Consider the following 25,389-nt stretch of genomic DNA (forward strand, 5'->3'; position numbering starts at 1 on the left):
GTAATCCTTAGCAAACTAGACAGTACTGAATTTATTGCACAACACTCCATACCACAATTATCCTGCATTAAAATCATATGCAAAAGTCTTGTACCATATGTTACTCGCAGCACTTGCAGCAGCAGAACACTTAATTACAAACAAGTTGCTTGTAAACCTTGAGCACGGTGAGTTGTACCTCTTTTTGTTTTTATTATTTATTTTTCACAGTTCTGAGTACCTCCGCAGGCGCACCTGGAAGGAGTGTTTGTTTTTCAGAGTTCTTCACTCTCCACCAGCTTGTGGCTGGGGGCTGAGAACAGCACGGGGCTCTCGGGAGCAGGGAAGGCACAGAAGGAGTCGAGTCCTTGGCTGCTGACGCTGGGGTAGCGGCTGCCCCCGGGCCGCAGCTTCAGAGCCTGCGGGATCTGCCGGTGCCACTGAGCTGCAGCGACACAAACACAGACACAGCGGGCTCGAGAGACCCTGGCTTGGCTCTCAGGGAGGCAATGGACAGCCATCCACACACGGGAGAAACAATGGACATCCATCCACACACCGGAGAAACAATGGACATCCATCCACACACCGGAGAAACAATGGACATCCATCCATACACAGGAGAAACAATGGACAGCCATCCACACACGGGAGAAACAATGGACATCCATCCACACACCGGAGAAACAATGGACATCAGACCACACACCGGAGAAACAATGGACAGCCATCCACACACGGGAGAAACAATGGACATCCATCCACACACCGGAGAAACAATGGACATCCATCCACACACTGGAGAAACAATGGACATCCATCCACACACGGGAGAAACAATGGACATCCATCCATACACAGGAGAAACAATGGACAGCCATCCACACACGGGAGAAACAATGGACATCCATCCACACACCGGAGAAACAATGGACAGCCATCCACACACGGGAGAAACAATGGACATCCATCCACACACCGGAGAAACAATGGACATCAGACCACACACCGGAGAAACAATGGACAGCCATCCACACACAGGAGAAACAATGGACATCCATCCACACACGGGAGAAACAATGGACATCAGACCACACACCGGAGAAACAATGGACAGCCATCCACACACAGGAGAAACAATGGACATCCATCCACACACTGGAGAAACAATGGACATCCATCCACACACGGGAGAAACACTGGACAGCCATCCACACACAGGAGAAACAATGGACATCCATCCACACACAGGAGAAACAATGGACATCCATCCACACACTGGACATCCATCCACAGCCTGCTCTGGCTCACAGAGAAACAATGGACATCCATCCACACACCGGAGAAACAATGGACATCCATCCACACACCAGAGAAACAATGGACATCCATCCACACACCGGAGAAACAATGGACAGCCATCCACACACAGGAGAAACAATGGACATCCATCCACCCATGGGAGAAACACTGGACATCCATCCACACACAGGAGAAACAATGGACATCCATCCACACACCCATGTCACAAGTGCACATCATATGGCTGTACACATTATTCACTATCTGTATTTTCTAGTATTGATTAGTAGTGCTGCATTAACATTTCAATATAATATATAATTATATATATATAAATATGTAGAAATATTAAATAATAGACATAGATTATATACATTTAAGAAATGTAGTTTTGTAGTTAAAGGGAACTTGTGTAGTTAAAATAGGAACTATGTAAGTGGGGTATTTTTTTTAAGAAAGGAATGAGGTACTTGCAGCAGATAGCAGCCACAGGACATCTGAATCTTTCACAGAAAGACAATTTATTGCTCATTATCAGAAGAAGCTGACTTCTTCCTGCCTGGCTAAGGGTGGAAGGCGCCTTAGGATTAGGAGGAAGAAGTTGATACTGCCCAGACAGAATCCTGTGTTTGAATGGAATTTATGCACCATGTATGAGGTGTATGAATATGCAACAGGCTGTTGCTTTTAAGGGTTAATCCTCTGTTAACGTGGGGCCTTTTTCGGGCTCGTGCTGCCCAGAAAAAGGTACCCCGACGTCCATAACTCTTTGTTTCTATTGTCTCATATTGTCCTAATCCAAACTGTCCAAATTGTTATTACTCTAATTCTATTACTATTTTCATAACCATTTTATTACTATTCAACTTTTAAAAATTTAAAAACAAGTGATTGGCCTTTTCACAGCCGGGAAGTTGCTCCCAACATCCCTGAGGAGAGCACAGCATTGAGCTCTCTGGGTTAGGGTCTGTTCTTTCAAATCTTATCATTGGCATTGTTTCTTGTTCAGCAATTTTCTCTTGCTTCTCTTGAGGTCTACAGATAAGATTTCATCCCTGTTCAATTCAATGGCAGTGTTTGCATGGATTTCACAAAGTCCAGAATTTAATGATTGAATCTTTGGAGCCTTCTCCAGAGCCCTTGCAATCAGAACTACAAACATACATAGCATGAACAGAGATGCACAAAGTGGCCAGGGCTCTGATTCTGTTCTGCTTCATCCTCTGGATGGCTTTTCTTCAAGGAAGTGACTGCAATTTTTATTGCCATGTAGTAGTTACAACTACTAACATGTTTTCTAGAATTTTTTTTAAGTACTGAAAGAAATGTTTTCCAAAGACACATATTCAGTAATTTAAAAGTATAATTCTACATCCTCCCATATGCTAAAATTTTGTAAAAATATTTTATTACATAATACCTAGTAGCTGCTATCCATAAAACACTTCAGATGAGGGAAAATGATATTATCTTTGCCAATGTTTATCTATTTGGGTCTGCACCCAAATCAGAGAGACATATCTGTCCACAGTTAAAATAAAAGGGTATGAAAATGGAAGTCAAGTTCAGGCTCCAAGGCTCTGAGATAACATAGTGTGGGAGACAACAATCTACATGTTAAGCATTGATAGGACATATCTTTCCATGCTGAATTTTAACCCTATCTATCTGGAAGTATTTTAAAAAGAAGCTCCTTTTTTCTACTTTTGTTTCTACTTGAACTCATTATTTTCTCATTGCATGCAGAATTGCAAATATCAGACCACACCTTCCATCTCTCAACCCCACCCATTCAAAATAGCACAAAGAAAAATACTTCTGTCACTCACTTTGGGGTGTGAGTTGCTTATCTTAGGAAATGTGGTTGGAATTGGGAAGCATTTCTTGATCTCTGTTTTTTTCCTGTTTGTGCCTTGAAGCCTTAATTTGAAAACTTATGTCTTTCAGCATTTAGATACCTAAGGAAATGTTAAATTTTGTTTCACCTTTCTTAAATCAGCCTCCCCTCTCTTGAGCCTTCCATGTTGCCCATACCACCACAAGGTGGCAGGAGGCTGACAGAGATGACTCACTTCTCATATTAGGTTGGGTTTAAAAACCAAACTGGAAATACGAGTTTGAAAACACGGGCTCTTTGTTTTTTTTGGGTTTTTTAAATGTCTGTTCTAATCCAACCTACCATAGATGTCCAGGCGAGCAGTGCAGGAGACGATGCCAGCTTCGTTCTTTGCAGACAAGGTGTACCAGCCAGCGTCTGCTTTCTTGGCAGGCTGGATCAGGAGGCACACATACCCTGTGGTGTCTTGGTGCATGCTGGAAAACAAGTGTTTGGGAATTAGTACTTCTCACGAGAACGTCAGCTTTCAGATTTTAAAATATGTATATTGAATATGAAACAGAAATGTTGTCATCTCTGCTCCCAAAGAGGCAGCGGTCTACAGTCAGTAGATTTGCTTTCAGTATGGCCTCAAACAATGATCAGGAAATCTCAGACCTGTTCTGGCTCCTCTCAGCTGTGCACAGCCATGGTGTGACTGTAGGAGCTGAGTTGTTCCTCTGTATATGTTAATATTAGCATTATTTATTGAATACTCATGAGCTAAACCTGTGCAAAGCTGCTGCACAATCATACTGTATTTTTCCTAGGTCAGAAGCTGGAACAAGAACATAAAATACCAAGAGCTCTTGTACAAAGTTCTGATATTTTTCACAGCAGCAGCCAGAGCCAGTCACAAACTTTCTTGGGGCACCCTTTCCATGATAAAATGACCAAGTGGGAAAATCAGAAAGATTTGTTTGGCTGACACTCTGAAAGAAACCTGCTTCATTGTTCCCTCCACTTCCTTGGCTCTCCAATGATCTGAGGCTTTGTGGCTGCAATTTCCAGGAAAAACTTTCCAGCAGGATATAACAGAACTGAGACTCCTCTGCTCTCTAGGCTGAGCCTGGTCCTTTTTATCAAGCCAAGTGTTTCTCTCATTATAAAGGAACAGGAGTGAGATGAGCACTTCAGAACACTTGAAATTCCAGGATGTTCTGAAATTTGAGATTTTGTTTCCGTACGAACTGGAACGAAACCACGGGCTTGCAGGACAAGAGGACATTTTGTGCTCTAATAAAAAGGGAACATTTCACCCTTTGTTCCCTGCTCTACACAATTTGCCTTGTGCTGGGGTGCAGGAGCTGTGTGTCCCTGTTGTGCTACAGAAGTCTCTCTTGGCTTCAGGCAGGAATCAGTGAGGTGGGGCAGGGACAGGAGGGGTGATGCTGCCCTGGGTCTGTGCACAGCCACTGGAGCCCTTGGGGTTTCTGCTTTTGGGATAGCAGGGCTGTCACAGCCTTTATCCTTGCTCCTGTGGGCTGGGAAGGTTTCTCTTAGCCATTCCTCTGCTGAACTGAAGTAAAATTTGTTTTCTAACCTTTTGTGAAACAACTGGAAATGTGGCATTTTAGGAGAGTTGTTGATTTTCCAGTGACTACAATGTGTGTGTGTGTGTGTGTAGAACCACAATCCCTATGAAAGGGGAACATCTTTATGTATGTAATCATAAATTTGCTAATGGCAGACTCAATTCCCTCCTCCAGATTATAAAGACATTAATATTAAACAGGACTGGGCCCAAACCGTAGAGCCTGTGGGCTGCAGAAGGTCAGGGTTGGGTGGGGATTTTGGAGAGTCTCTGGGTGGGGACAGGGTGACCATAAAAGAGTTTTCTGAGAATGCTTTCCTTGTGCTTGATGTCCATCCCTGAGCAGCTTGCTGCACTCACAGCCTGTGTGGGAATTGGGGACTTCCTGAAGCTGATCTCAAAGATCCAGTGACTGCAGCAAGTTGTTACTTGGAACCAAGTGAAATAAAATACTAAAAGTCAGATAGTTGCTGAAGTAGAAATATTAAAAAAAAGAAAGCACTTCACTTATCATTAATTACAGCCAGGCACATTATTTCATCAGCTCTTCTTTTTGCAAAAATTAAAAAATAGTGCTGCATTTGACTGCAAGAGGTGAACCTGAACTTTGTTGTATTTTGTAAGCATGGATCTTTACCTTTGTTTGTGACCAACTTTGTTAAGTTTCTTTATTTGACATGATAAATTCTCTATTATCCCATGCTCTGCAACTGTTCTGAATTTGAATTCATACCTAGTTGGAACTAAAGTGGGAAAACACAGCTTAGAGAGAATAAGGTGCTGCAATGCACTGAGGTACCATATCAGGGTGTGTGTGATAAGGGGATCCAACACTCTGGCAGCCTGCAGGCTCTGTCCCCACTCTCTGAGGCAGGGGAGCATCGTGCCTTTGTTCTGAACCAAGGAACAAACCACAGGGAAGCAAGGCTTGTACAGCTTTCTGTGGGTGAAAGGAGCTGTTACCCAGCACTGGGATCTGCCCTCAGCACAGACTTTTCATGGAAGCTGTTGGTCCAGGCACAGGAAATTCAGGCATGGTGTCACAGTACCTCATCCTCTCTCTGTTGGATGGGATGGTCTCATTGTCCTTCTTCCAGTAGAATACAGGAGGTGGCATTCCCACAACTCTGCACTCCAATCTGACAGGGTAGCCTTCTGGAACTCCACAGTTCTGAAGCTTCTCCAGAAACATGGGGGCTCTCTTGACTTCCTTTGCTGCAAAGAGAATTATTCAACAACAGGTATTTTATTATTTGCTTCTCTTTGAATAGGATGGGAGAGCACGATTAAAAGTTATTCTTGTGATGGCAAAATAGGTTGTGAATTTGTAGTGGGATGTTGGAAGGGAAGTGAAATGCCATGATACAGCTTTTATAAAGTAAATAATAGGCAGAACTGATGTTCATAAAAGAATATATGCATGTCTAATGAGTCTAAACATACTACCATTGCAGAACATTAATGCCAGATCTATAAATTTCAATATCTCACATATTTTAAGGCTTTATTAAAGAGCAATATTCAGATTAATTTTTTTCTATTTAAAAACATTTTTATAACAATAAAATTTGGGCTGAAAACTGGAATACCTCAACATATATATTATGAATTCAAACCCTAAGCATTTTCTGGGGAGAAAGTGAGGATGGGTGATAATGAGGCAGAACTCTTCTGGCACTCTCTTAGTAGCAGGACTCATCTGAGCACCAGGTGCATCTCTGTGACGGTGCTCACAGGGGTTCTTGGGTGAGGGAAGAGACCAGGATCTCACTCCATGTTTCAGAAGGCTGATTTATTATTTTATGGTATATATTACCTTAAAACTATACTAAAAGAATAGAAGAAAGGATTCCATCAGAAGGCTGGCTAAGAATAGAATAGCAAAGAATGATCACAAAGGTTTGTGGCTCAGCTCTCTGTCCGAGCCAGCTGACTGTGATTGGCCATTAATTAGAAACAACCACATGAGACCAATCCCAGATGCACCTGTTGCATTCCACAGCAGCAGATAACCATTGTTTGCATTTTGTTCCTGAGGCCTCTCACCTTCTCAGGAGGAAAAATCCTAAAAATCCTAAGGAAAGGATTTTTCATAAAGGATGACTGCGACACATTTCCCTCATCAGCTGGGAAGGGAAATATATAGGTAAAAATTACATGTCTGTATCCACTGCTGTGGGATTTCCCTACTCTTAGTGCATTAACTATTTATTAAGTATTAATTATACTTGTCTGTAGGGAACTATGTAAGGTGAGTCTGAAGAAATGCATGCAGATAACGTCATTACTGAGGTGAGTTTTCCAGCGCTCCTTACCTACAACGGTGAGCTCCAGGCTGAATGAATTCTGTCCTGTCCTGTTGGTGGCCAGGCAGGTGTAGGTGCCAGCATCGCTCAGGGACAGGGGGTCGATGAGCAGGGAGTGCACCCCCGTCTCTCTGACCAGCATCTTGTGCCTGCTGTCGGGGAGCACGGCTTTGCCGTTCAGCAGCCACGTCAGCTCCGGCGTGGGCAGCCCGCTCACCTGGGACACAGGGAACACCCCCAGCCTGGGTGCCACTGGCACTCACAGCTGGGGAAACTCACAGCCAGCCCTTCCTGCAAATGCCACCTGAGTCGTGCCAAAATCTACACCAGAAATTTATTTTTATAAATTATTTCTCAGGTTTTGTTTCTCTGCTGACTGCTACCGAAAGGGAGAAACCCAGAAAACAAAGGAGTAAAGAGATTTAAAAATACATTAAATATCTGCATTTTTCTTAGTCAAAAAGGAAGAAACTTGGTTAGAAATATGAAATTAGAATATGAGATTCACAAAAGACTCGTAATATTCTGCTAAAATTATTTCTCAGTTTTTGTTTGTCTGCTTCTGAAAGGGAGAAACCCAGAAAACAAAGAAGTAAAGAGATTTAAAAATACATTAAATAACTACATTTTTCTTAGTCAAAAAGGAAGAAACTTACAAATATGAAATGACAATATGAGATTCACAAAAAGACTGTCTATATTCTGCTAAAATTATTTCTGTTTTTGTTTGTCTGCTGACTGCTTCCGAAAGGGAGAAACACAGAAAACAAACAAGTAAGGAGATTTAAAAATACATTAAATAACTACATTTTTCTTAGTCAAAAAGGAAGAAACTTGGTTAGAAATATGAAATTAGAATATGAGATTCACAAAAGACTCGTAGTATTCTGCTAAAATTATTTCTCAGTTTTTGTTTGTCTGCTTCCGAAAGGGAGAAACCCAGAAAACAAAGAAGTAAAGAGATTTAAAAATACATTAAATAACTACATTTTTCTTAGTCAAAAAGGAAGAAACTTACAAATATGAAATGACAATATGAGATTCACAAAAAGACTGTCTATATTCTGCTAAAATTATTTCTGTTTTTGTTTGTCTGCTGACTGCTTCCAAAAGGAAGAAACACAGAAAACAAACAAGTAAGGAGATTTAAAAATACATTAAATAACTACATTTTTCTTAGTCAAAAAGGAAGAAACTTGGTCAGAAATATGAAATTAGAATATGAGATTCACAAAAGACTCATAGTATTCTGCTAAAATTATTTCTGTTTTTGTTTGTCTGCTTCTGAAAGGGAGAAACTCAGAAAACAAACGAGTAAAGAGATTTAAAAATACATTAAAAATCTACATTTTTCTCAGTCAAAAACGAAGAAACTTAGAAATATGAAATGACAATATGAGATTCACAAAAAGACTCTCTATATTCTGCTAAAATTATTTCTGTTTTTGTTTGTCTGCTGACTGCTTCCGAAAGGGAGAAATCCAGAAAACAAATGAGTAAAGAGATTTAAAAATACATTAAATATCTGCATTTTTCTTAGTCAAAAAGGAAGAAGCTTGTTTTGAAATATGATATTAGAATATGAGATTCACAAAAAACCATGAAAAATCTACATTTTTCTTAGTCAAAAAGGAAGAAACTTGGTTTGAAATATGAAATTAGAATATGAGATTCACAAAAGACTTAATAATCTGCTAGTTTTCCTTTTTTTGGTGCTGAATAGAAATCGAATTCCTTGATGTAAAATACTACAGAGTTTAAAGAGTTTAAATACAAATTACTTTGTATTTTGTAAAATTTGATGAAGAATGATATAATACTTCATAGCTGTTGAACTTGCATTGCTTTAGAGCACTACAAATTAGGTATTTTTTTAAAGATAAGACTGTTTTGTAGTATTAAAAACCTTTTCAATAGGGAGCAGTTCTTACTCATGTCTAGAATACTGCTTTTCAAACAACACTTTACAAAGCAGAGACAGAGGGAAGTGGAATTTTCTGAGTGGGGACTGCTCTGTCCCAGCTCTGTGCAATGCCAGACATGCTTGAAGGCCTCACAAGCCCTGCCAGGCCAGCAGAGCTGGGAATAACCAAATTCTCTGGCATGCTCCTTGTAAACTTCACATCGTAAATTAAGTATAATGAGTCTTGCTCGTCCTCAGGGCATTAACTTGTGCCTCAGAGCCTCTCCCCTCTTTGGTCAGGGTGAGCACTGCCACCTTTGCTGCACTGCAGGGACATTGAGGGTTCCAGAGGAGCTTGGGGCAGATGATTCTCCTAAAGGTGTTCAATATTCACTCTGTGTACTCTGACAACTCTTTCATGCCAGGATTTCAATCAGTAAATTGGGATGTTTCTGCCTCTGTGCATGCTGGGGAAGCATAAAATGAACTAGGCTTAATTCCTTCTTTTCAGGGAGTATTAACCTTCAGTAATTCATTCCAGTACAATGGAACATTTGTTTGAACACAAAGCAATCCTCTTTCTTTGCTGCATCCTCTCTTTCTCATGGTTTTGTGCTATTCTGGGTTATGTTCAAGAGTTTGGTAATGGAGCAGAACTTCTGGAGTTCATACTGGTAAAGGACACTGTGAGCACATCTAGTAATTTGGATAAGCCTTCTGTTTCTGGGTTGTGCTTTCTGTGTTCTTCATCCCATGGAATATTTGTTCAAAAGAAATCCCTGGAATCAGCTCAGAGACTACGGCATTAAGAAATAGTATTGAAAATGAAGCATCAAAACTTTGAATGGAGTTCATGCACGCATTCAGGAACATGAGAGCGCATAGCACTGCATGAACAGAGGTAGGGAAAGTGAACAGAAGGAGCAGTTAATACCTTACAATCCAGCCTGCAGAGCCGCCCCTCGTGTGCCACCATGTCCCCTGGAGCCTGCAGGAAGTATGGCCTGAAGAAGCGTTCCTGCACGGCCTCTTTGTCTCCCTCCGGCACCCGGGGCCGTGTTCTGCAAAGCAAAAATCACATGGCTGTGCTTGCAAGGCAAGTTTTTTCCTTAATGCTTAAAAAAAGGGAAGAAATTGAGGAAAAGGATGGAGAGATAGCTTGAGTTACATAAAAGGGCAGGAAGAAATGGACTGATTGTAATTTAATTCTTGCATATTTTCATTTAGAAAGATTATCCAGTTAACTATATCATGTAGTAGCCTTAGATTCCCAAGGCAGCCTTTGCTTCTTTTTGCTTTTTTTGGCTGAATTTCATTTTGCTAATCCATCCCTTGCCTTTAGCTCCACTACAACAAGTAAATGAAATCGTACTTAGACTTCCCTGTATTTGAGGATGCCCTTCAAAAACATAGAAGTGACCTGTTGGGAGGGAACTGCTGCTGTTATTTCCACTTTATGACTGAGAACTGAAGTTCAATGAATGCAGTGGTTATTTTGGATGCCTTCAGTAAAAAGCATAAAGAAGTTCTGCAGGACTTTTTTCTTTCACCTGTGAGGCTGAGTTGTGGATATTCGTCCCCGAAAAGGGACACTCTGAACCATCAGGTGTCCTGAACAACTGATCCTCCCCTGCAATTCACAATGGAAACACAATTAATAGTTGGTTAATGGCTTATTTAATTTTAAAGTATAAATATTGAGCCTTACAGTGCATTAGGATTATTTTCATAAAGCAGCTAAGCTATAGTGAGAACACCACTTTCCCAAAGCAAATGCTGTCAGCCTGCAGTTGAGGCAGGGCTTTCCCAAACTCTTCCAGGCTGTGCCAATGCATTTGGCAGTGGTGCCTGTCCCTGCTTATTTTATTTATTCATGCCACAGGTACTGTCTGCTACTGCCTTTGTACTGGCCTGCTTTAAAATGCAGCCATATGGAAACTGAACAGAAAAATAATTTCAAAAAAAGAAACATTTAAACTGGAAAAAGTTGCCTGATGAATGTACTTCTAAATAAACGGCAAAGCTAGCACATGGGGTCAAGGAGAATGGTGTAAGGGAATGGGACTATTTGCAGATCCATATCTTTGCATCCTGGAAAAAGAGTATTGTTTAGTAACAGTTCCAAATTTAATGTAACTGTTTGTTTGTTCCTGCTCTGTTCTTTCTGCCTGAAACATCATGTCAGTCTTGTCAGCACATCTCAAAAGGTACCCACCAGCAACAGAGAGTGGGAAGGGGATAGGGCAGGAATTACTAACATGGGAAAATGTCCTTAGTTCTTTTAACCATCTGTGTAACAGGGGAGTAGTTTCATCAGTCATCTGTACATGGTTTCCTCTCCTGTGCTCTGAAGCATCTGATTTGTGATACAGTCACCACTTGATGTCAAAGCATGTGGCCTAATTTGTGTTCCTATTAATGTATATTAGTAAAAAAGGAAACAAGCATTTTTGTAAAAGAAAACAAAACACCTTACTTGTGGGTTTGCAGCCATAATTGTGTAGTTGCCATCATCATCATTAGTAGCAGCTTCAATATGTAAAGAACACGTTCCATCCTCTTCTCTGTTCATTTTGAAATGTGTGTTTTTCTTTGAAATCTGCTTGCCATCCTTGAACCAGTAGACCTGTAGAGATCAGACACACCCCCATGACTTAACAGGGACTAGAAAAATAACAGAAGTTGAGGGACAGCTAATACAATTTTAGAATTGTATCCTTGAACCAGTAGACCTGTAGAGATCAGACACACCCCCGTGACTTAACAGGGACTAGAAAAATAACAGAAGTTGAGGGACAGCTAATACAATTTTAGAATATTATAAACTTTGCAGGTCAGTTGTAATGTGAAACAGTGATTCCAGGCAGAGCTCAGGAAGCTGCATGTCACAGCTGGGCCTGCCAGGTTCTCTTTCCTTGGCTCTAGGCACGTTACTGCTTAGATCAGGTCTCATCTCTCTGGAAGTGCTGGGGGTTGAGCAGTTCTGTTCTCCTGCAGTCAGGGGGTTGCACTCAAGGCCTGCTGCATGCTCAGGAGCAGATACTGTGCTTTTAGGAAGGTGGGGAAATGATTTATTTGGGAGCTCTCTCCACAGAACCATGTGCTTAGGAGGGATGAACAGAAACTGCTGGGGAGTTGGGTTTTGTTCCTTAGCAGTCCCAGTGAGAGTGACGTACCTTGGGAACAGGAATTCCAACTATTTTGCAGGTGAAGGTGATAGGGAATCCTTCCATGACCCGGAAATGCTTGAGTCTCTTATCAAAGATGGGAGCAATGTATTTGCCCGTGGGGATCTCCTCGTGCTGGATTTCATCGTCTGACTCGTCCACCGGCGTCCGCTCCAGGCGGAACTCGATCTCGTTCATCAGCCTCTGCTCGAAGCTGGAGATCCTGTACTCCTGCAGGGACAGGGACAGGGACAGGGACAGGGACAGGGACAGCTCTGAGCACACTGCCAGGGCCTGGCACTGCCAATCCAGCTGCAGAGACTCCAGGGCCTGACAGGAGCTCACACATTGTGCAAACTTTGAGAGAAAAATGCTGACTTAGAAATGCCGTGGAACAGCAGATATGCGACCGTGTTCACAGGGGTGCCAGGAAGAGGGAAGAGATGAGAACCTTGACTCCATGTTTCAGCAGGCTGATTTATTGTTTTATGATATATATATTATATTAAAACTTTTATTCTTAATACTAAAATAATAGAAGAAAGGATTTCATCAGAAGGCCTGCAAAGAATATAAAAGAATGATAACAAAAGTTTGTGAGTCTCAGAGAGTCTGAGCCAGCTGACTGTGATTGGCCACTAATTAGAAACAACCACATGAGACCAATCCCAGATGCACCTGTTGCATTCCACAGCAGCAGATAACCATTGTTTGCATTTTGTTCCTGAGGCCTGTCAGCTTCTCAGGAGGAAAAATCCTAAGGAAAGGATTTTCCCTAAAATGTGTCTGTGACAGAGATATTGCTGAGAGACAAGTGGAGCCAGAAACAAGTTTCAAAAGATGGCCTTACAAATAAAACTATAAAACTAGATACTTTGGAGCAATAGAACTATGAAAGATGCACTGTAGTAGGACCTACAAGGGATAATTTTAGATTATTGCCTTTAAGGCATTTACAGCATGGTGTGGCAAAAGCTGATAGGCCAAGAAACACTTATAATGTAATTAGGAAATAATTGGCTTCTGATAGTGATGGTGTGAATTATAACATCTCTATTGTCTTGCCCTTCTCACGAAACTGAAAATAGAAGTTTTTAAAACTCCTCTCAGTTGCCCCATCTCTAGGTCAAGAAAAAAGTATTGTACACTGGGGTATTTGCAGCACTTTTAGACTAATTCTACAAGTGAAAATAAAAAAACCTAAGTAAAGCTAGGACATCATGAACTGAATTTGGTTTGCAGGCACAGATACTGCAGAGTGAGTCTGCACACTGTAATGAGACTGAGTTTTTTCACAGGCAGCAAAAGAAATGAAACATGTAATTCCTCTTAAGTCCCTGTCAAAAAAAATTATATTCCTGCATACTGTTGATCAAAAGAAATCATTAAAACATACCAATTTTTTGAGATTTTGTATTCAAATATTAATTACTTGCTAATTATAGAAATGAATGCTGTATATTTTAGTTCATTATTAAATAAGGAAAACTATACCAACTAAAAGAGAAAATTAGGAAGAAAGGGAAATATTTTCAGAGTAATTAACATCACATTAAACTTGGACAGATTTCTAGCTGGTGTATCTGAGAATGCAAAATATATTACATAAAAATTCCTAGAAGATTAAACAGATTATGCAGTAAACCCAGCATATTCCTACATAAATGAACATTTCCAGATAGTTTGATGTGATTATGAACTTTCTCCTGATCCCCTGAATTCAATCAGAAATGTCTTATCCCTTTGCTGTTTTGCATGAGGAAATCTCCTGTCTAGACCAGGAGGCATTTGACCAAATTTCTCTTGCTGTGACTTGTGAAGCCTGAGAGCAGGAGCCAGCTTCAGTCTGTGCCTCCAAAGCAGTGTTTGTCCTGGGCAGGGGGAGCCCTGCACTGCCTTTCTGGGAGAAATATTCTATTACCTGTAGAAGACAAATCAGTTTGCTCAGACCTGGATTTGTGCAGGTTTTAAGCCCAGAGTTTTCCTGCTTCTATTGAAAATGTAGTAAATTTAATTTACTATTTAGTGAATTTCTATTTACTGTTGAAAGCAGTAAATGAAGGTGTAGCCAATCCTTAGGTATATTCAATTTGCTGAAAAAACAAGGTTCAGAAAATGCATCTTGTCTGAAATCCGACAGAAGTTAATTAAAGAGCCAGCACCCAAAACACTGGCAATTACCTCCCTGATTGTTTGGCCATTCCATCTCACTGCTGATTGTGCTCTTGACCAACAGTTTCCAGAGAAAAGGGAGGAAAGATGGAGGCAGAAAAAATTTAGCTGACAAACTCTTCTGCTTTCTTCAGGAGACCAAGGAGACAGAAGTGACCAAAAGTTTAGACATTGCAGTGGAGTTTTGAGGAGTTTGTAAGACTTGGGGGTGATGGAGTTTCATCTCCACAGCCTGATAGAGTTTCATCTCCTCAGCTTTCCTGCCCTCATGCAGCAGCTCTCAGCAAATTGCTGCATAGGTCAGATTCTCATCTCATTAAAGCCAGGGTAGAACTGGAGTTTCTCTGATTCCTCACCAACCAAATGGATCATTTTCCCACACAGGTGGCAGGAACTGGTTCTAGTGTTCCAAGGGAAAGTTGGGCCATTGGTGTTTCACCCTTGACACTGAGAACAGCCCTGTTCTTTTTAGGAAGGCAGAATCATGGAAGAATCAGGGAGTGGCTGCTGTGGCAGAGGGAAGAAATGGGCTAGGAAGGCACTGCCATTGCACTTTGAAGGCATCACGTTAATGTGCAGAGCAAAGTGCTGCAGAACAGAGTTAAAATTTGAAATATTGCAAGCTGATGGCACAGTCCGGTTTGTTTATAGGCAGCTGAGTTTAGTCAGCAGTTTTTCATATGGATTTTTTTCTAGAATCATCGCTGTCCAAAAGAAGTCATGGTATGTTATGAGAAATTATTAGTGTATGGTTGCTGTAGCCATGATGGCCTACAGATGAAAGCAGATAATGCTGATAGAGACAATTACAGCTTTTTTTCCCTCTACTCCAAAAGTGCAGATCTGTCTTAAGTGATCTAACCAACTAACATAAATAAAACTTGGAGCAATCATTTTCAAGTTGTATGTAACCAAATTAACCTTGAGTCTGCTTTAGATCCTAAAAAGCGAATGCAATGTATGATTTTTTTTCCTGGCTGATGTGCTGAGGATATTAACTTCTTACAGACTACCTCATTAAGAAATATGGGCACTAACTCCTCTTCAAATGTCTGCTTGCAGAAGAAAATACAACAGAGGAAGGAATGCATTTCATGGGACCCTTTGAGGTGAATCATGGACAGGTTTTCTCCCACGTTTCTTTGCTTGTGACCCTGGGTGTACAGAAAGAGGCATAAAAGAGACACTTTGTGAGGACAGAAGCATTTTGCTGCGCCATCAGCACTGGGCTGTCACTGCTGGCAGCTGCTCCCTGCCCATGGCAGCCCTGGGTGTCCTTGCACAAGTGCAGGGCTCTGCAGGGAGCTGGGCAGCCTGACTGCAGGAGTCTGACTGCTCATCTGAAGGAGTTCTATTCAAAAATACATTCTGAATTAAAGACATTGAAGTCAGGGTTCCACAGCCCCTGTTGCCTGTGGTTTGCCCTCACACTTCAGTCTTTGCTTTTCTAAACCTGTTCTGTGTGCATATTTATGCTTGTATCAATTTACAACCAAGCCAACGAGACCAAGTTAATTTTGCTGGAAAAATCTGAACACCAACATTCAGAGGCTGAAGGTGTTACACCAAACTTCTCATAAAGAACAGAAATCTCTGACAGAAGTGAGAATAAACCTCTGTATACAGAGAATAACCTTGGAGGCTTTTGCTTGTTTGGTAGATTTTCTTTTAGGATTGGCAAGAACAGAAAGGAGTGGTTAATATGGCTTTCTGCAGAACTGTGTTCATCACAGAAGCCATGAACCTATTTCTGAATGTGATTACAGCAGTGGTGTAGGGCAAAGAGTTGTTGTTGCGGTTCAGACAAATATTTCACAAAGTGTCACGCAAAGAAGCCGCCCATGGAGCCATAGGGTTCAATGTTAAAACTAGGCTGCAGTTCAGCATACTGGGGAGACTGAGGGCAGGAGCACAAAGGTTCAGGCCCTGGTTTGGAGTCAGAAGTGTAGCATTGCAGCTCCTTTTTTGGCAGCTTTCCTAGAACATGAAACTTTTACAGGCAGTAATTTACACACTTGTTCACTACAGTAGCCAGATATTTAAAATTATTATAGCTACCAGCTAAAAATTGAGGCTTCTCTTCAGTGGTGTAGTGCTCAGTACAAAGTATAATGTATACAATGCATCTATAATTGTATATAATTCTATAGGCTGAGAAGATTGCAGCTTTGGAAACCTGGCTATTTCTGCTGCATCTAATGCACATTGTTTAGTGTGCATGGTGTGCAAAAGGGGAGTAGGCAACGGTGCCTGTATTAATATTGTCACAATATAGTTTGAAGGGTAAAGGACTTAAAACCGGCCAAAGCAAAGCTAGGAAATCTGCTGAATGTGTATCTGAAGTGGTTTGGTACTTGGTACTGTTCTGGTGGAACTGTGTGGCAGATAGAGAAGTGAAATGCAGCTTTCCTCCCGCTTGCTTTGCTGTGCCTTGGCAATGCTGCTGTGGCTGCTGCTGGGGGCTGTGTTTGTCCTGCACTAAAAACAAAATCTCCTCTGCATGCCAGCCTTGCTGAAGGTGCAGGTTCACAGCATTTTGTGTCTGTGATGGATCTGTTTGGCCCCATCACCATCATTTCTGACAATCTGAGGGCACAGCACCCTTCAGGGCAGGGCTGTCACCTGCATTTCACCTGTGGGAAATCAAGACCTAAAGAAGCTCAGGGACCTGTTAAGGTAACACAAAAATCTGTCACAGAGCAGAGCTGGATCATGCTCTCCTAGGTCTTGTCAAGTAATTTAACACCTGGGCCTTTCTGCTACCTGGGAACATTTTTAGCAAAAAAGAGGAATTAAATAGAGTGTAATAATTCCCATTCTAAGCACCTTTCTATATGAATATGAGTTCTAAAATCCTGCATCTGTTGGAGTTCAAATTTATCTTTAGCAGGATTTAAATTTATCTTTAGCAGGATTGACTGAATATACAGACATTTGGTATATATATTCAGTGAATATACATACTAACAGTTAGTAGAAGCTTGTAGAGTCAAAATAATCTGATGTTAGGATAGTAACTCATGGAAATTACCACAAACAGGAAGCCTAGGGGAGCTCTACTCAAATGTTGATTGCCATATACTATGTAAAAACAATTCTGTTGCCAACTTAATGCCAACACTAGACAAATTTCCCAATTTAATCCCAGTTTTGTAACTTTTACTAGATTGCCTTTTTGGCAGGATGACTCTAAATCCATGTAACAGTTTATCTAAGAAAGTGGCATGTATTGCATGTCAGCATCTGTTTCCAAGCTGTACCACTCCTTAACTTCAGTCCAATCTGGGCTGCTCTCCCTGAAATCTCCTGCTCATTTTGGGGTCTCTCTCCTCTCCCTGCTCCCTCTCAGCAGTGGGAGTCAAAAGCAGCAGATCCAATGGTTCTGTGTGATCAGTGTTGGGGAATTACTGGAGTCAGGGCCTGTGTGGTGAGCTGGCATCTGCATGTGGCTTTGGTTTTAATGCTCAAAAAGCTTTTGGACAAACCCTGCTTCTCTTCTGCTCTGAAATTTCTTACCAAGCATTCTCTAGCAGAGGTGAAGGATATTCATGTGAGGGCTGTGCATAATTTTCTAAACAGCTGTAGGTTTTTCTATGTCTTAAAAATAAGGCCGCAATCTGAGTCTTATGTACAACACAACCAATCAGCATTACAACCTGATGTTCTTCATAGTAAATGGCACAGATGTGTGATGGTTTGTGGCTCTTTTAACCAAAATGTATAAACCAGGCCCTGGTATTTAACTCTGCTGTCCTTTATTATTGCATGGATAATTAATTTATTTTATTACTGTACAGGATTTTGAGGTTTAATTACATCATTTTTCTATTTTATACTATTTGTATAACAAAATGTTGAGGAGGTAATAGCATTAATTTCTAAAGTTTTGCCTGTAAAGCTGAATTTCCTCTGTTAACAGAGGAAACATTTATAGATTTATTTATATTGGTGAAGCCTGTGAATGCTTTCAAATACCAGGGGAAAAGAATTAGTTTCCATTAGACATTTATATTTTTCCATTTGCCAAAGTCTCCTTCTTTCCTTTTCTCCCCACACACCTTTTTGTTTCCACATGACTCATTCTAGCTGAAGATTGCTGAGATATTTCACTTGTAGGGCAGATGAAGGGCCCCATGGACTGGAGAGGCAGAATTTGGGGAGTGGAGCTCAGGCTGCCTGTGCTCTCCTTCCCTCAGGGGCTGCAGTTCCTGACTCTCACTGAGGTGATGAGACTTGGATGCTTGCTCTCACAGCACTCCAGTGCCAGTCTCCAAGAGAAAACTCCCAGCTTTGTGCCAATAAAACATTCTGGGGCTGGAGAGGAGTGCATGGGATCTTCCTTGTCCTTTTTGTCCTCTTTCACTTTGCAGAAATACTGAAACATCCACCACAGCAAGGACAAGAATGCAGGAGATTTTTGTCCTGGTTCCTGGGCAGTAGAGTGATTATCTTTTTATTTCTCTGTCTCAGTCTGCCTCTGTTCCTTTTCTCCATCACAATCTGGAAGAAAAAATGCTAACAGCTTCCTGAGAGGACCCTAATCATTGAGCTGAAATGCTCTTTGAAATGTCCTGCTAGCTGGGGGCCTGTTCTTGGTGCCTGAAGGCTCCAGTTTTATTCTTGGGGCTGGATGAGGTGATGTTCCACCACCTAGCTCTCTTCCTAGCTTTTCTAGCTCAGGTCCCCTGTTACAGAAACTGCTCTGAAGGGTGGGATTTCCAGATTTTTCTGCTGCTCTTAAAGAATGCTGAGTTATTTGAGCAGCCTGGTTCAGCACCAACACAACACACACCCACTGGCAATGAGTGAAGCCTGTCCTTATGGGAATGCCGAGTCAGGAATTCAATTTTTTGACTTGTCTTTGAGCCAAGGAAGACACTGAGTCAGTTCTGCTCTATCCTAGGATTTGTCCTCACACCTTCCTGGGATTGCATAAAGCCATTGCTGCCCCTTTTGTTGGAAAGAACTGAGCAAATCTGCCTGAAGATGTTTGGGTGTAACTGGATCACATTTTTTTCAGCACTCCTGGCTGCGACAAAGTTTCACCTGGCACTAGAACTTGCCACCATCTGCAGAAATGAGGGGCATGGCCATTTTTTTCTGGTAAAAATGACAGCTTGTTGTTGCATGTACTTGGTCAAAGTTGCAGTTAGAATCTTGGCAAAGTCATATTTGTATTTCTGTCAGCACCTCCTGGTCATCATGGCTGTGGAAGCCCAGAGAGGAATCTGCTCTGTCTCCTGCAGCATCAGCAAAATTCCCAGCTCTGCTCTGATGCTGGATTTCTCTATTGCTGGTGATGAATGATGTACTGGATGAAACAGAAGGAGTGCATCTGGATTATCAGATATCCTGCTGAGTGCATAATGCTGACACTTGGGAAAATCTCATCTTGTGAGCTGAACATTTTTCATATGGAAGTCAATTTTAGATAATAAATAGAGCACCAGAATGCAAATCCCTCCTGTTCATTACTGCCCTTTATGTAGCAGTACAAGACAATACCAGGACTTTAAGGCACAGGCTTGTCATCTGCAGCATTTGTTCTGGATGATCCCTGCATGCTCTGCAGGTATTGCAAATGGGAATGAACTCTGCTATTGAAATGTGGGGTCCCAGAACAATGCTCTAAATGAAAATACACCAGAGGACACATTTTCTGAGAAGGAATTTTTAAAGTAGTATGTAGACAATACAAGGAAACCAACATCTGAGATTCTAACTGGATGCTATACTCCATTTTGCAGTGATCTCTCACACAGAGGAGACTTGCATTTGTATTTATGACAGAGTAAGCCCTGCCCTACCATTACAATAATTGATTCAATACAGATATTCTATGTGTGGAATGAAAATGTCTCCTTTTTTAATTCTGTGTTAACTGTGAGAGGAAAAAACAGGACAGACTATATGGGTGTGAATGCAGCACTCCAGCCTGTTATTCTCATGATGCTGATTGTTCTGTATAGTGTAAAGCAATAGGAATTTTGGAAAATATTCTCCATCCTGGTATCTGTTGAAATAGCCACTGCCTTCATTGAGGAGAAAACTCAGGCTTGAATTTGCTGGAGTAGGCTTTTCTCAGATGAGAAGAGTAAAATCAGAAGGAATTAAAGTTGGGAGTTGAGAGGAAAATGAGGAAACCTTTATTGATTTTAGTTCATTGCCATTGGCATTCTAATTACTGTAACAATTACAGAAGTGCCACCTTTGAACCTTTCCAGTGTTTGAGGAATTTGAGAATCAAGATTTAGGTTTGGTCTCATATAGAATAGCAAATAAGTATGAGTATAAATATCTTTTGCTGTCAGCAGCTAACTTTGACACTGGTAGTGATCATTTTGTTCAGATTTAGTAATTTCAACCTCTAAATACTATTTAATTTTTTATTTCTTCTTTAGTTTCATAAACAGTGCACAGATGCAGTGATTCCAATGAAGAGGGAACTGATATTTTGTTCCTTGAACTTTGTAAAAGGTTTTTTATTTTGCTAAATTCTTATAGTAAAGTTCTCCAAGAAGTCCCTATCAATTCATATAAGTTTGGAAATTTGGAAATACAGGTTTAATGCTAAAAAATTGAAAGCCCATTTTAGTTCAACCAAAAGAAAAACAAAAACCTTATCCTAAAGTGTTTTGTTACATTACACTTTGTTTTAAAACAGTGTATGAATGTGTGTGTGCAATGAATTGAGCAACTTGTAAAGCGAAAATTTAAAAGCCAATGTCCTGAAGCTTCCATGAAAATAAAGAAGTTTTACATTCATACCAGCCTTTGAGATGATCACAACTGAGAAATGCTGCTCAGTCACAAAGTGAATTTTCTACAGCTGCATCCCTCATGCCTTCTGTTTAAAGTTCCAGTTTGCTATTCCAAACCAGTGCTCACATGAAAGCTCCTCCTGCAAAGCTGTGCAGCAGCTCACCCACACCAACACCTTTTTACCCACATCATCATATATGTCTTGTTCATGAGTGAAATTTACTTTTATAACACTTGATTTTCTTACCTGCTGACCACTTTGCTGGTTAGCATCCTCTCTGAAATGCAGTCTTCTCTCCAGGTCCTTTACAAGTGCAGCTTTGCTTTCCCGAATGGAATCTTCTGTTGCCAATGGCAGAGGCTTCAGGTTTTTCTTTAATCCCTGGGTTGGGCTATTGAAAGAAAATTCTGATACTAACATGCAGCAACCAGTAGTTATATATATTTATATATATATATATATAAATATTGTCACCTATATGCTATGACACATTATGATGGAACCTGTTATTTATTCACTTAGGAGCCAAAGCACAAGACACAATATTATTTTTTTTTTGGTACTATCTTAATGGGGCATCCCATCTTAAAGAAAGTAAGGGTTGTAATGATACAATAAACATCTAAGTGCCATTTATATTTATCCTGCAATAATGATGTCACAGTAAATGCTAAAGAAATGAGGGTAGGTGTTGCCTTAGGTGTATAATGTGTACATTTGACTGCTAACAGGCAATAATTTAAAAGTTAATACAATTGATCTTTATCTCACATCTTCACTGATCATTTACTCTTTCCATGAACGCTTACTCCTTTAATTTCTCTCACCCCTTTATGATGCCCAATATCAGCAGGGTTTTTTTGTTTGTTTGTTTGTTTTTATTTTATAGATGTGGTGTGTTTGATTTAAGTAAAGTTAAGTAAAGAGTACAGGTCTGAAGGCACGATTCTTGGCACACAGCGTGGTGAATTTTATAGACACAGGGCACATTCTTCTGCTGTAATGACAATTTGGTTGATGTAGTATCAGCAGGATAGCCAGGAGATTGTGGCTTGCTGGTGGTTACCACTACCTTGAGCTGTACCATTGATAAAAGGGGAAAATATTCCTCACTTTGTGCAGGATTTGGAGTTCTATGGTAAACAGTTTGGCAAATAGTTGTACCAATGTACAGGTGCTAGCCATGCTAAAGCAGAGTTCACATAGTCCACAAAAGGGAAATTTGCTTCAGCTCCACCACTAAAGAAGAGACTCTTAATGCCCCCACTTTCTCAGTACATCATCATCCTTATTTGCTTTACCATGGTAGCTGTTTTGTCATAGAAATCATGCTGGCTCTTAATGAAATTATTTATGTGCAAACCATTAACTCTCCTGAGATTTTTCTGGGGGACCTGAAATGTTGAAATACTGCAATGAGAAAAATACCTTTACAGAAGTTATATCTTAGATTCACCTGGACTAGAAAAACCCTTGCAGTAAAGGTACCTTTAAAACTTTACTTCTTGCTTACATTAGGTATGAATGTTTTTATACCTGGTGTAAGCAAAGAGCTTTGGAGTGACTTATCCTGCAAGCTCATGAAACATCTTCTCTCACACTAGTGCAGTCTTATGAACCTCTGAGCCCCCACACTCTTGTATATCTGTTTGTACACTCACATCTCTCCATCTTCAATTCTCTCTTTCTACAGAAGGTATTTGTCACCCTGTTCCTCTAAAGTTTTTCCAAGCCTTCTGATGTTTACATTTCTGTAATGGGGTTTCTCACGCACTTTTCATGTAAATAATGATTGTTTTGCATTCCTTTCTGGAGGAGGAGAGAATTGGTGGACCAGTGTGGTTGGAGAGGTGGCAATTTTCATCCTCCAATCCATTTGGAATTCTATAAATATCGAGGTCCAGAAATAAACCAGCCCTTTTTGCCTTGGACATCTCAGTGTAATTTCATGTCGTATTGTGGCAGGTGTTATCCCTTCTTTCCTTTACTGCGTGTAAAGGTTGGATTAAATGCCCAGAATATCAGGATATCCCACTTTTCTATTTTACACAAGACTTGCATTTCAGTGACTCCCTGTCCTGGGTTGACTGTATGATGCTTTTATCCCCAGCCTGTGAGTTCTCTCCAGAATTTTCCCTGCACCAGGACCCTCCCCACCGAACAGCTGGACAGAAAGGCATCCCGCTTCCCTTGAGCATTGTCGCCGTTTCTGTGCCCGTGTTTGGCGCTACTCACGTGGCTGGGGTGCTCCTGGGCAGTCCCATGGCGTTGGTGGATGGCGCAGCAGGCAGGGAAGGCAGGACGGCGCTGAGGAACGCCACGGGGTTCTGGATGCGCGCGGAGGGGGACAGGGGAGCGGGGGCCACGCTCTGGGGCTGGAACTGCTTCACAGGGGGCAGCGTCAGCGGGGGCACCGCGGCCTCCCTGGGGCCGGGCACACGCTGCTCGCTCCGGCCTGTGAGGCCTCCCGAGGCCCGTGCCGGGTTTGCTGGGAAGCTCTCCGTGGGGTTTGTCCTGGGGGCAGCCGCGGGGGCGCTGCCGAAGGAGCCTGAGGAGCTGGCACAGGGGCTGCCCGGCGGGGTCTGGGGTGCCAGCAGCTGCTTGGGGCGCCCGTAGCCCAAGGCCGAGCCCTGCCTGTACAGCACGGAGCCGGACTGCTGGCACAGGGCACCGGCAGAATTCACCAGCGTGCTGGTGAAGGACAGCTCCCTCAGAGATGCCTGGTGCACCTGCTGCTGTTCCAGCAGGACCTGGTTGTGGAGCTGCTTTAGCTGGCTCTGGTCACTGCGCAGAAAAATAAAGATGAACAGAATTGGTTACGAGCCCCACATGAGCCAGTTGGCTGCATTTCTGAGTATTAATTCAGAGAGAAGTATTATATATTCAGAGTATTAATTCAGTGTCCTGTGATACAGTAAGAGACAGGAAACTGCTACAGGGAGCCCCTGCTCCCCTGTCCCCCACAGGACACTGAATTCTCTAACATTACGAGAGAAGCATAATATTAGTTTTCTACTAAAATAACCTTTTCCTTCATGTTCCCTTCTTTGCCGGAGGCACCAAAGCTATTTGTCCACAAATTATTTGATTGAAGATAATTTTTACATTTTAGTATGTGAAATATAAATATAAATCTTACTCAAAGATATTTAAGGGATATCATTGTTAAAGTCACCTTAGTAGCTCCTTGGTTGTGTAACTGAGAGTGAGATTTGGTGTATCATAATTTCAATGAGTGTTTGTAAGCCAGGTTGCATTATTTACCTCCTGCTGAAGTGGTTTCTGAAGCCAGCACTTTGACTGCTAAAGCTGTGTAATAATCCACCACAGGATATGCTACCAATGGGGTTTAGGTGGTGTTGGCACTCAGTGACAGGCAGGAGTGGGTAATTCAGAGAGGACTTGCATTCCATGCAGTTGTTGTTTTTCTAGATGCTATCTACTAGATAATTTTTCAGGGCTTTTTTACTTTGCAGTTAAGGAAAATCATTTTGCCTTGTCAAGAGGTTTATTTAGTTATTATGTATATGGAAATACAGCACATGGAAACAGGAGAGCTTTTTCCCTTCCAAAACCAGAGAAGACATAGAAGATATAGAAAATGACTGTGTAATAAACTATGGAGTATTAAATATCTACTGATAAGAATGGAAAATGTGGATATAGAGACTAAGCACAACAGCTCCTGACAAAGCAAATACATGGTCATCATAATTGGTTTTAGTTAAAAGACTTGTTTATACAATGTACCAAACAAAAACCACATTAAAGGCAGATAAAGATAGCAGTTTCAAGCTTTCATAAAGGAGAATGTTAGAGTTAGTAGTTCTGTGGGCCTGATTTTGTGCCCTTCATGTATATATCTGCATAATAAAGCAATTCTTGGTAACACAGCTTTTTTGGGAGGGGGAGCTGAGAGAAATTCTGCTTTATGCAAGCATTGGGCACTTAAATACTGGTTCTGTGCCCCCAAAACTCACTATAGCTCAGAAAGTGTGTGGGGCTGTGAATGTGGGCTTCGCAATTCAAACCCTGTGCTCTGAGTTCTCCCTCTGCCACAAGGAATGTAAGTTCTGTCTTCTTGTAATGTTTATGCTATGGAATTGCATCCTGGCTTGAGGGTACCAGGGAATTACTTTGTGGAGTCATTCCTGAGCCCTCAGGAAAAGTCTCTGCCTATTAAAGAAATTAAATGAAGATGTTTGTGTGCTTGTTGTTAAATTACGTGTGGGAGGTTGAAAAAATGCTGAAAATACTTCCCATGATAAACTGCAGTGTGAATTCCATAAATTGTCCTCTAAGAAAACCACATTACTTCTTCAAATTTCCCCTCGAGCTCCCAATGCACCAATCACTTTTTAGCTCAAGTGGGTTCCCATTATCAAGC

General features: G+C 41.3%; 1 protein-coding gene across 1 annotated transcript in view; it reads right to left on the minus strand.

Moving 5' to 3' along the window:
- Nucleotides 1-254: 254 nt before the first annotated feature.
- MYPN (myopalladin) overlaps nt 255-25,389 on the minus strand; it is a 44,295-nt gene continuing 19,160 nt past the window's right edge. Inside the window, exons 10-19 of the mRNA XM_054288356.1 lie at nt 23,238-23,786; nt 21,249-21,393; nt 12,077-12,298; nt 11,377-11,526; nt 10,451-10,530; nt 9,835-9,961; nt 7,007-7,214; nt 5,741-5,906; nt 3,461-3,594; nt 255-424 (exon numbers count right to left, since the gene is read on the minus strand). Coding sequence (XP_054144331.1) covers nt 255-424; nt 3,461-3,594; nt 5,741-5,906; nt 7,007-7,214; nt 9,835-9,961; nt 10,451-10,530; nt 11,377-11,526; nt 12,077-12,298; nt 21,249-21,393; nt 23,238-23,786 — 1,951 coding nt within the window. The remainder of the gene's footprint in view (nt 425-3,460; nt 3,595-5,740; nt 5,907-7,006; nt 7,215-9,834; nt 9,962-10,450; nt 10,531-11,376; nt 11,527-12,076; nt 12,299-21,248; nt 21,394-23,237; nt 23,787-25,389) is intronic.

This window comes from Melozone crissalis, unplaced genomic scaffold (assembly GCF_028551555.1).
Source record: "Melozone crissalis strain CALT ecotype California unplaced genomic scaffold, PUWL_Pcris_2 ptg000062l_1, whole genome shotgun sequence".
In the NCBI taxonomy this organism is placed as follows: domain Eukaryota; kingdom Metazoa; phylum Chordata; class Aves; order Passeriformes; family Passerellidae; genus Melozone; species Melozone crissalis.